Source organism: Microtus oregoni, unplaced genomic scaffold, assembly GCF_018167655.1.
Source record: "Microtus oregoni isolate MIOR12 unplaced genomic scaffold, Mior012 000036F_ref0000092, whole genome shotgun sequence".
NCBI lineage: Eukaryota > Metazoa > Chordata > Mammalia > Rodentia > Cricetidae > Microtus > Microtus oregoni.
Genome location: NW_024543095.1, coordinates 11372146 through 11384823, shown reverse-complemented (window position 1 = coordinate 11384823; position 12678 = coordinate 11372146). Strand labels below are relative to the sequence as shown.

At 40.8% G+C, this 12678-nt stretch overlaps 1 protein-coding gene across 4 annotated transcripts in view; it reads left to right on the top strand.

Annotated features, from left to right (window-relative positions):
- Map4k3 (mitogen-activated protein kinase kinase kinase kinase 3) overlaps positions 1-12678 on the top strand; it is a 164534-nt gene that overhangs the window by 43262 nt on the left and 108594 nt on the right. For all 4 annotated transcript variants that reach the window (XM_041631040.1, XM_041631039.1, XM_041631038.1 and 1 more), the window contains exon 2: positions 7816-7873. In XM_041631040.1, the coding sequence (XP_041486974.1) occupies positions 7816-7873 (58 nt within the window). The remainder of the gene's footprint in view (positions 1-7815; positions 7874-12678) is intronic.

Below are 12678 nucleotides of genomic sequence, written 5' to 3'. Positions count from 1 at the left end.
AGGACAGTTAGACTTTGACATGCAAAACCAAATAAAATACCTCAACCAAGAACCTTAGACAAAAATGAAATCAAATGTCATGAAATAAATCTAAATATAGCTGCAAAGCTTTTCAGATAAAATACAGGAGAAAATCTTTGGATATAGGCTTAAGCAATAAGGTCTTGGACCTTATTGCAATCCATAAAAGTGCAATCCATAAAAGAAAATAAGACAAATTGGACAAATCCAAAAGGTTTACTATGTCTTAGCTTGCTAGGGCTGCCATAACAAAGTAGCACAGGCCCCAAGCAGCTGGAGTCTACTCAAAATGCTGACAGGGTTGGGGTCCCTCGAGCTTGCAGATGGCTGACTGCCTCCTTGCTGTGCCTTCACAGCCCTTTTCTCTGTGTGCCTGTGATCTTATTGTCCCTTCCTCTTTCTGAAAAGATAACAGATCAGTTATATTGAGTAAGCAGTGATCTGTTCGATCTCATTTAACCTTAGTTATATCTTTAAATCACTTGTCTCCAAATATGGTCATTTTCTAAGATATTGTGGGTGAGGATTTCAATGTGTACATGGGAGTGGGGTGGGGGTGCCATGTTAGTCCAATAACATCCTGCTCAAACAAATAACAAGCTGTATCTAGAATGTGTGAGACCACTCAGACCTCAATTAGAACATAACCCAATTACAGCACGGGAAAAGGACCAGGAGACAGATACATCACCAGAGAATGGCAGATGAGGTATTGATGTCACTTTTCTTTCTTTGACTTTTTCCTTCATCGCTTTTCTTTGAAAGACACTTCCTGTCTTTCAAATCTCGGCCTGAATGGCATCATCTTCTGTAAGCCATCAGACCTAGGAGTTGAGCTACATCATGTAAAGCTCAATGGAGCAGGTGTTTGTGCCCAGGTTCTCAGACCCAACTACGTCAGAAGTAGCTTGGTGACTTTAGGTACAGATTCCTAGGTCCCGCTTGAAATCTGTGGAGTCGGAGTTAATGCTAATGGTTTTTTGGTTTTTTAGTTTTGTTTTGTGTTTTAAACATATGGTTTTTATATAGCCTGCCAGTTGGAATCTGTTTAGAATAAAAGTATTTGTTGTAAATGTTTTAGAAGGACTCTTAGAAATAGTCTCTTCAACCTTCTTGTTTTTGCATAGGTTAGCAGGATCAGGAAGAAGGCACAGTAGCCATTGCTTGCTCAGATCCATCCCATGGCTTACTGCATTTCTTAGCTATCATTTCATACCACATTTTCATGTTGACCTTGAACATCCTTTTCTACATATATGAAGCATTGAAAGCTCCAGGTGCTCAGCACCCAGCGATGTCAGTCCCTGACTCACTCCTGTGGTGTCTGGCGTGCTCCTAGGCCCACGGCCAGACTTCTCTATTGTGTTGTTTACCTATATTCCTAATGCAGAGGACTTTTCTTGTACTCAAGCATCACTCAGCAGTGTGGAATCAGCTCAGGAAAAGCTCTTTCCCAAACTAGTCTAATCTGAAAAAGCCTCCTATGGCTCTCTCAACAAACCAGGTTCTTAAGCAGATCTGAGATCAAGAGTTTTCAAGAACTCCTTCCTGTAAACTGTAGACCTGCAGGGTTCACATCAGGCCTCTCTAGTTTGAGAAAGGTTACCTAGGATCTGTGGAAATGTGTGGGGCTGGGGTATGCCTTAATAAAAATAAGTTAAAGGGTCAGGGTCAGGACAACCTAAGACTAGCTGTAAAGGTTGGGATCTAGCTATATGAGGTCTTGGATCTAGGCCCAGGGGAGGAGGCTGGGGTGAAAGTGTGGCTACTACTGGGGAACCACAGCGTGTTTGGTTTGGCCAAAGCATAAATTAAAATCTTGGAAATGACTAGAAAGATTGGGAGTCAGATAATAAAGGGTTTTATTGAAGTTAAAAATACTGTATTTCAAAAAAAAAATACTGTATTTCACAACTTGGTATCCACATGCACAAGAATGAAATTGGAAACTCCCTACAAGACACCACCATAGAGAGTTACTAAAAGTGGATCATTGACCTTAATGTAAGGGTGGAAACTAAAGACTGTTGGCAGAGAGATCTGTGACTACAGCCTTCTTAACTATCAAGAAAAATAGAGGCTGGGTGATCATGAAGAATCCCTTTAATTTCAGCAGAGGCAGACAAATCTCTTGAGTTCTGGGACAGCCAAGTCTACAAAGTGAGTTCCAGGACAGCCAGACTACTCAGAGAAACCCTGTCTCAAAAAATCAAAAAGAAGCCGGGTGATGGTGGCGCACGCCTTTAATCCCAGCACTCGGGAGGCAGAGGCAGGCGGATCTCTGTGAGTTCGAGACCAGCCTGGTCTACAGAGCGAGTTCCAGGACAGGCTCCAAAGCCACAGAGAAACCCTGTCTCGAAAAACAAACAAACAAAAAAAAAAAAACAAAAAAAAATCAAAAAGAAAGGAAGGGAGGAATGAGGAAGAAATTGAGGGAAAGAGAAAAGGAGACAGACAGATGTGACAAAATATAAGCCAAGTTGGACTTTTATCAGAATAAAAACCTTTGTGCATCAAGGAAATGAAGGAAGACAGGGCTAAGGTTTAGGTAGCTCCACGGTAATGTGCTTGCCCGGTATTCCATTGAGACAGGGAGGAAAAGGAAAACAGCTCATATTGTGAGAAAATGTGTAGTGTGCAACCTAAGGTGTAGACAGCCAAGCATTTTAAGTGGATGAAGTAGGTGTGGTGGTACACTCCTGTAATGCCAGTATTCAAGACGCAGAGGTGGGCATCCCTACTCGAGAGCTGCAGTAAATAATTTAAAGTATAACAGATTTTCAGAGGTGTTGGGGAACTGGAATGTTATGTGTTGGTAGTAATAATATAAGACACTATAGCTGCTTTGGAAAACAATTCGGTAGCTCTCCAAAGTGTTAGACCTGAAATATTTATTATACCTGAAAAATTTCTTAGTACATTTAAGGTATATATTTGAGAGAATTGGAAACAGATTTATCCAAAAATTTATATGGTAATGTATATAGTAGCAGTATTTATAACAGATAGAGAAACAACCCATGTGTTTTCAGTATGTATATGGTAGTGTATATAGTAGCCGTATTTATAACAGATAAACAACCCATGTGTTTTAGGTATGTATATGGTAGGATAGTAGCAGTATTTATAACAGACAGGTAGAGAAACAACCCATGTGTTTAAGGGACTTTTCTTGACACTCTGACAAAACACCTGACAAAAAGCAACTTAAGGGAGAGGAAAGGTTTATTTTGGTCCCTGGTTGAATGAGACATGAAGGCATGGCTGCAGGTAACTCCATGGCTTTGGTAGCGTGGACCTGGGACCCCTCATGCCACACCTCAGAACAGCAGGGAATGTTCATCCGGCTTCCTTTTCTTTCCTCTTGTGTTCAGTCTGGGGCCTCAGCTTTTGGAATGATGCCACCCATAATCAGAGTGGGTCTTCTTCCTTATTTCGTACTCTGGAAACACCCACATACACACCCTTAGTGTGTCTCCTGGGAATTCTAAGTTCAATCGGGTTGACACTAAAGGCTAACTACCAGTAACTCCATATATCCTTCAGCTGATGAGTGGAAACCCTAAGTGCATTTCTGTGCGGTGGAATAGTACTTGGAGTAAAACCTATGTGAATCTGAAAACATACTGAGTGAAAGAAACCAGTTACCAGGGACCACGTATTGTTCAGTTCCATTTAGTGAGCTATCCAGAATACTCAGAGAGTGGGAGCGACCAGCTCGTGGTCTAGGGTTTGTTTTGTTCTGTGGTGGTAGGGTGATGAAAGCTGGTGCACCCTAACTTTGAATGTGTGAGGACATCGAGAGTGGCGGTGAGCGCGGTGTGTGCCCTTTGCTGAGAGCAGTCGGAGTGGAGAGCAGAGCTGTGCACGCCTTCCTCAAGAGCCTCGCCTTGGAGCGTGGCCTGAGCAGCGGTGCAGCCAGGGACGAGGCCTAGGTGCTCACAACAGTCCTCTTCAGTTTCACCCTTCAAGAGGTGTGAGAAATTTGTTATTAATACTGACTTAAAGCTTTAATACGGTGTTAACCATGCTTATTTGAAGAATAAATATTAGAGATAATATTGACTCACTCAAATAAATGATTTTTTAAAGATAGGGTCACAAAGCTCAGATTGACAGTGCACTGTCCCCCTGCCTCGGCATCCCAAGTCCTGGAGTCACATGCCTGCAACCACTACGATGCATGACGTGATCACAATGCTTAGAGTTCCTCCATGGATAATATGGTTTCCAGTGGGGAGAGGCTCAGAAATAGAAGTTTCCTGGCTTTTCCTTTGAACTTCCACCCCCACATAGTGAAACAGCTCAGTATTGCCAAATTAACTACACACTGAGAAACATTTCAGAAAGCAAGAAGAGTAGGAACACTTTAACTGCCTGGGTTTTATCCACTTAAAGAATTAACTCCAAAAAACCTGAGTTTGGAACTGTTACTTTTTAGCAAGTTTTTGGCAGATTTTCTGAATGTATTAATAAGTCATAGAGTAGTAAATAGTGTCTTAGGTCACCTGTTCACCAGGAGTTTACTGTCAGAATTTTTCAGCTGACTCTCTGCTACTGAACACCCTGAGTAAATCAGTTTTAGCTAATTTCTTCGAGCACAGCAGCCATCTTGTGTGACTTTGTCGGTAAAGTGCCCTCCTGTGGTCACTGGGAGCAGATTTTCAGCTCTGGTCAGTAAGCCGCACTCGTTGCTCCACAAGGTCTGCGGTTCCACGATAGAGCACCCATACTCTGAGTTCCTTTTCAGTAGGCAAGTGAGACTTTTAAAGAGGCCCAGTTTTAAGAATGGGAAAGTAGCATCTTGTTTTGCTTGCAGGTGTTTAGACGATGTGGATAGAAGGAAAGGAGGCAAGATGTTAGAGGGGGAGGAGAGCACCATGTTGTGGTAGTCTTAGAACTTCTGTGACAGGAGCTGGAGAGAGGCCTGTGTGTCCCCAGGTACACCCTGCCCTTGTCTATGGGTGCGCCCTCAGGGGGTTCTGAGTTTGTTGGTTATGTGATATCTCATCCTGCAGAAAGGAACAGTTATTCAGTGCTGTTGGGAAGTCTGTCTCACTTAAGGGAAACTAACTTGGGCTTGACATGTTCAGATCTGGTTTCTGCTGACCCTAATGAGCATCGTATTTATTAGTTATGGAGATTATATACTGGAGGCCAGAAGAGGGCATTGAATCCTCTGGAACCAGGAGTTACAGCTGGTGGTAAGCCACCATGTAAGTGCTAGAAACTGAACTCGGTCCTCTGGAAAAACATCCAGTGCTCATTACCACTGAACCATCTCCCAAGCCCCCGAAAAAATGATTTTTAAATGAATTTTCCCTACAAATTGTTTTAATTTTTCAATTCATATAGAGAGTGTATTAATTACTTTTCTGTTGCTTTGATACAACACCACGACCAAGGCAACTTAAAGAAGAAAGTCTTTAATTGGACTTAGAGTTCCAGAGTTTAGAGTCTGTGATGGCAGAGTGAGAGCGTGGTGGCAGGAACAGCCGAGAGCTCACACCTCCAGCAGGAGGGAGGTGCCACCTCCAGAAGGTCACTCCTAGTCCTTTTCAAACCACCCTCTGGGGACCTGCTATTTAATGACTGAGACTTACAGCATCAGGGGTGTGTGGGATGTAAGGCGTCTCATTCAAACTACCACAGAAAGAATAGGGTTTTTTATTTTTTAAATTTTAGGCAGAGTCTCACTTTGTAGCCTTGGCTGACCTTGAACTCTCTTTGTAGACTAGACAAGTCTTGAACTCATGGAGACCCACCTGCCTTTCCCTCCCACCAAGTGAAGTACTAAGATTAAGGGTGTGTACCACCACAGTAACTCTTAAAAAATAGCGTGTATTGTATGTATGTATGTATGTATGTGCAGGTGCACATGCAAATATGTGTGTTTGTGTGTTGAGGCCAAAAGTTGACATCACTGTCTATCACTTTCCCACTTATTTGAAACAGAGATCATCTAATGCTGGGATTGCAGGCTCACACAGCTCCACTTGGCTTCCACGTTGGCTTTTCTGTGGGTGCCGAGGACTCAGATTTGGGTCCTATGCTTGTGCAGCAAGTACATTACCAAAAGAGCCATCGCCTTAACCCTATTGGGCAGGATCTGGATTTTATATTTTTAGTGATGGCTGTGCTTCTTATCTACCTTCACAGATTCTTTTCTGGTTTGTTTATGTGTGTTGGTGGAGGGGATGAGTATATGTGTTGGTCTGTGTGAGAGATGTGTATGCTGCTTAGGTATGGGGACACAGGGTGTGCAGGTGCATGTGGACATGTATGCACGTGTGGTCAGAGACCCAGAATTGATGTCTGGGGTCATCTTCAGTTGCTCTCCATCTTGTACACTGACCCTAACTGAATCCCGAACTTGCCATGCCTGCTAGTCTGTCTAGCCAGCCTGCTCCAGGATTTCCGGTGTGCTGGGAAGTGAACTCCATTCTGGTCCTCACATTGCATAGCAAATGTTTTACCCGGTGAGCCATCTCTCCTTTGCTGGTATTTTTATTGCCTTGGCACTCTTAGAAGAGTTCCTTAAGTGTCATGGGCTCACTTCAGATGATTGGCGGATTTTTCCCAGTCTACCAGTAAGGGAGTAGTGCAACTAGATCTAATCCTGGCCATATGATAAAATCTTCCTTAATCATGGAATTACGGGTTTTTTTCTTTAGACTAATGTAAAAATTAATTAAATAAACAACTAAAATATATATTCTGATCCAATTATATATAGCATTTTAAATTTACTGCCATTTTTTAAACCCAAATTTAAAAATAGTTTCTACTTAGTTAAACAATTGTAAATACCCAGAATCTATTATCTGGTTGATTTTTTGAGGTTGGAAGGCGGCAGAGTTGTGCTGTGACTATAGCTCAGGATGTTCTACAATTTATGACAATCCTCCTGAGTGCTCGGGTTGGTGAGCATGCCCATCATAGCCAACTTATAAATTGACTTTTCTCCCTCCTTCCTTCTTCCTTCTCTCTCCCTCGGCCCCCCTCTTTCTCCCTTCCTTCCTTTCTTTTTTAGACACAGATGTCATATAGCCCAGGCTGACCTCAGCTTGCTCTGTAGTAACTGAGGATTACCTTGGACTTGTGATTCTCCTGCCTCCACCATTATGTGCTGTGGTTATAGATAAATGTGTACCGTCATGCCTGATTTATACCAAGTTGGGGATGGAACCTAGGACTCTGGGCATGCTAAGCAAGTACTCTACCAGTTGAGCTACACCCCTCACCCCTTGAATTTGATTTGTGAATGCATGGTTTTTACTGTCAACAAGTGGATTTGAAGGGTCACAAGGGGGCTGCTTTCACATTTAGATTCTCATTTAAAGATTTTAATGTTAATCCACTCCATTGTTTTCCCAGCGTTTGCATAAAGAGCTCTGTGGCATAATGCTTGAAGGAATTACACTGGAGTAGACTTCCTGGTTTTAAATCCCAGGGCTCCCACTTGACCAGTTGCATGACCAGTTGCAAGTTGTTCACTTCTGTCTGCTTCTTTTGTCTTATTTGCAACATGGGAATAGCATTAGTTTTTACCTTATGAGTGTTGTGACAATTGAGTGAATTAGTATTAAACCATTTAGAACAGTGGACAGTTACCATGGTGTAATGTTTACACATAAATTAGTGCTGGAATTCACTATAAAAGACAGTACTGTCTTTTAGTAGATTGGTTCTGCAGCTCTGCTTTTAAAATATTTCTGTATGATTGAATAAACAATAAACTAAAATGCCTTTTTGTACAACATTGTTCCATGATGATTCTTCTTCTTCTTTTAGGCACGGAATGTTAACACTGGAGAATTAGCAGCAATTAAAGTGATAAAATTGGAACCAGGTAAATTATTTGAAATTTGATGTTTCTTGTTGCTAGAACGTCATTGGCTATCATAGAGTAATTTCATTTTTTATAATTTGGTTTTTTTGAAATGGTCTTTGTAGCTCAGGTTGACCTTGAACCATTGATCTTCCTCCTTCAGCATTCTAAGTCCTGAAGTTACAGGCCTGAACCATCATACAGTTAAAGCTTATTTTAATAATGTTTGATTGCTATTCTTTTACTTTCTCACCATTTTGTGGGGAGGAGAGATGGCTGTCTTTTCTTCCTCCTGCTTCTCTGAGCCCAGCATATGATGTTGAATGTCCTTCTGTATGTGTTGCTTTTATTGGTTGATGAATAAAGCTGTTTTGGCCAATGGCTTAGCAGAGTAAAGCCAGGTGAGAAATCTGAACAGAGATATAGAGAGAGTAGGCGGAGTCTGGGAGATGCCCTGTAGGTGCGGAAGGAGAAGAATGCCCCCCTGGAAACTTACCAGTAGACCACAGCCTCATGGCGATATACAGATTAATAGAAATGGGCTGATTTAAGATGTTAGAGTTAGCTAGGAATACAACTAAGCTATTGACCAAAAAGTATTATAATGTAATATAGTTTCTGTGCGATTATTTGAGTCTGGGCGTGAAGGAAAGAAAGAGCAGTCTGTTTACAAAATGGTACCCGCCATCTGAGGCATGGATCCACATAAGACCTAAAAAAAATCTTTAAAAAAGAGGGCTTCTAGACCCACAAAAACAGGAGCCAAGCACAGTTTCTTAGTAACTACATTTTTTCAGTCAGACTCTGTTTGCTGGCAGTGAGCAGAAACACAATTCCTTTAAGGGAAGGCTTCCTGACTCAGCATGAGCTGCAAAAACTGTTCAGCTTCTTTAAGGAAAGGCCTCCTGGCTTGTGCTGGCAGAACGAACTCAGGCTCTTTTGGGAGATCCTGCACTTAAATGGGATTTGTGAGCAGAGTTCTATTAGTTGCTTAAATGTGACAGACCTGCTGCATCCTGGGGCTGGGGTGGTGAACATGGCTCGCAGAGCTGGTGGTTCTTGTACCTCCACCATATTGAAAGGCCAGGAGAGGCAGAGCCAGCATGCAGGGCTTCCCCATCACAGTGCTTATCATTTTAAAATGTTCCTTGTCAGAGAATGATTGCAGATGCATAATAAAGAGATTCAGGCAGAAATAAACCTCTAAACGAGCCATAGTGTGTTTTAAAAATATACATAGGCTTGGGAGAGAGAAGGAAAAGAATATAGACAGTTATAAAAAGAAATAAAATAGTTTTAAAAAAATGAAGTCTTTAAAGAGGCAGTAAAAGTAATATAAAAGAGTACAGACAGTTATATATTAAAGGAGTAAAGAAGAATAAGCCACATAAAGATGGAAAACACACAAAGAATCTGGATTATGCATATTATTGTGTTTTCTTTGATATTTTTAACGACAGAGAGACATTTGATTCTGGGGGCTGCTAAGTTAAATGAACATAAAGGTATCTTGATTTCAAAATTTGAGTCTAAGGATATGTTGCTTTGGAAAAGAGATTCTGTTTTTATTTCCACAGAAGATGAGAGCCCGTGGATTCCTTCCAGGCTAATGTGGTTTGATGGAACAAGGTTTCCCTGAAAGGTCCCTGTGAACCCTAAAAATACTTTGCCCAACAAACAGCAGAAAGCAGTTTGGAGAAAACTATGCCCAAATCCCAAAATGATTGTTTATAAATCTTTGTTTTCACTTAAAGGGGGATATGATATAGAGATGAATACTTTGCATTGGTATAAATCTTGGTCTATTGATACAAATCTAAGGTCAATTTTGTTACACTGAGTATATATGTATTTCTACTCTTATTTAAGGTATTATGTTTATACAGCTCATTTAAAAATGTAATGTATAATTTAAAAATACAGATGAATAGTCACCTGTAATAATCAAACTTTTAATCACATTAGTTAGGTTTTCTAGATATACAAAGATATATTTCAGTTACATAGATAATCTTCAACACTTCAAAGATCTACAGAATATGATATTTAAAATATATTAAGAACTTAGACTTTTCTTGACACTGAGACATGTCTGCTCCTGGAAGCACCAATTACTTCAGAGAGGTTGATCAGAATTGAAGAAATTTGTTATGGAATTTGTCTTCAATGTGACAAGGCTAGCCATTTGGGCAAAAACCTCCTCTTGCCTGGACTACTTTATGGTATGTTGTATAAACTGGACATGCAGGATCTACAAAAAATGACTGCTGAACTTGCATAAAGAAGGTGAGACAGTCCTTCAGGGTTCCTGCTCCATGAAAGAGTCTGCCAGGCCTTCTGCAGGACACAGAAGAAAGTGACTGACAAACTGCCAATATAAGTGAAACAGTCTTTCAAATTTCCTTTTTAACGGAAAAGTCTGCCAGATACTATGGGCCTGTAGGCTGAAGATGAATGTCCCAACATTACAGGAGAACTTTGGGTGACTGTCGAGACATCAAGATGTCTCTGTCAATTCTAGAGTTTTGGAAGTTGCTTACAATGTACTTCCTGTTTACTTAGGTAATATTATATCATTCTGGGGTCATTGGTGGAGATGAAGGCAGATAGTTATAGTTTTCCTTAGTTATGATAAAAGATAAAATAGATGTAAAACTTTAGACTTACAAAGAAATAAAGTAACTATAATTCTTGCTTGATAACTGTTTTATTATATGTAATTTTATTATGTTAAAGTTAAAATCTTCCTTTTTAGTTAGACAGAAAAGGGGAGATGATGTGGAATGTTCTTCTGTGTATGTATTGCTTTGATTGGTTGATGAATAAAGCTGTTTTGGCCAGTGGCTTAGCAGAGGAAAGCCAGGCAGGAAATCTGAAAAGAGATATAGAGAGAGTAAGCAGAGTCTGAGAGATGCCATGTAGCTGCCAAAGGAAAATGACACCCGCCCAGAACCTTACCAGTAGGCCACACCCTCATGGTGATATACAGATTCATAGAAATAGGTTAATTTAAGATTTAAGATCTAGCTAGGAATACGGCTAATCTATTGGCCAAATAGTGTTGTAATTAATATAGTTTCTATGTGATTATTCAGGTCTGGGTAGGCGGGAAAGAAAGAGCAGCCTCTGCTTATTGCCCAGTTCTTCCCAGAAAAATTGGTAGCTGTGGGAAGGAGAGAAGGTCCTGAGGGTATTTACTTCTTCAGAACTCCCTGGACTAATTGTGACAAGTTTATACTGACTTACCCTTTTCCAGGTGGCATTGTCCTGATGTGAAAAGCAAGTGTAGTTTAGTGGGAAGAACCGGGCTGATTTGGGAAGCTGTAGTCTGCTCTTTATCTCCTGTCCTCTTCTGGGTTTTGAGTTTTCAGCAGACCTCAGCAAATCTTAGCACCTGTGTGTTACTAGTATCTCAGTAGTTCCTTCTGGTGTGAGCTGACCATTGTGAAGCCTCTTAGGACTCTCTGTTTTATCTGCACTGTGTTCTCCATTGGGTTCCCCCATCCTAGAGCCCACATCTTTCCACACTAACTCATTGTATACATCTTCACAGAACTATCCCCTTCTTTCTTTCCTGTGGTAGGCTGGCAATTATGCTGATGTATGAACTTGGTCCGCGCCACTCTAGGTTTTAGCTTCAGTATGAACAGAAATCTAGTCAGAGACTTTATTTTCAGGAATGGGCCAACTTTTCCTATGAATTATCAGAAAATATTCTAGACTTTGCCAACTGAAATATAACACAATATTCTGAACTGCAAAGCCAGACAACACCTTTGTTAGACTTGGCCTACCCTTGACTTAGCTCATTGATAAGTTTTTAGAATTATCATTGAGATGAAGTTTGAAGGATGTGTTGATTGATTATGATTAAACACAGGAGAATACCTTGAGCACAGAACACATTTTCCGTTAGATGCAGTTACAGATTCTCTGTCATGTAATTACCTTCTTATGTCATTGTTATAATTTGTTTGATTTGTAATAAAGATGTTTGAAATTAGTGAAATCTGGAGTACAATTGAAGATTTGGCACTTTTTATCAGGCTTTGGGTTTTTAATCAGGGAGTAGAGGTTACTTGATGAAATTGTCATGAATCCAGAGTGACCGGGCTTAAGTCCATTCTCCCACATCTACTGCGTGTCTTCAGAAACTTCCACAGCTGAGGGACCAAGGCTGCTGAAGTTCTCGCAGTGGTGATGTTGCCATCTTAGCCCTGGTCTTTTTTATTTTCAGATTTTAATAGATCATGTTTTGTCAGGTCTGAATTAAAGTCCTGGCACAAAATCTGTTCAGTATATTTTAAAATTTCCTTAAAAAAATGAGAAAAACATTAACTCAGTTGTTTTCTGGTGTGTGAGATAACTGATTTGTGATACTGTTGATCTTTAACACTGCTGTGTATTAGAAGATGATATAGTTGCTGGGAGTGCACACCTTTAATCCCAGCATTTCAGAAAGCAGGGGCAGACGGATCCCTGTGAATCAGAGGCCTGGACAGTCACCCAGAGTTCTCCTGTAACATTGGGGCATTCATCTTCAGCCTACAGGCCCATAGTATCTGGCAGACTTTTCCGTGAAAAAGGAAATTTGAAAGACTGTTTCACCTATATTGGCAATTTGTCAGTCACTTTCTTCTGTGTCCTGCAGAAGGCCTGGCAGACTCTTTCATGGAGCAGGAACCCTGAAGGACTGTCTCACCTTCTTTATGCAAGTTCAGCAGTCATTTTTTGTAGATCCTGCATGTCCAGTTTATACAACATACCATAAAGTAGTCCAGGCAAGAGGAGGTTTTTGCCCAAATGGCTAGCCTTGTCACATTGAA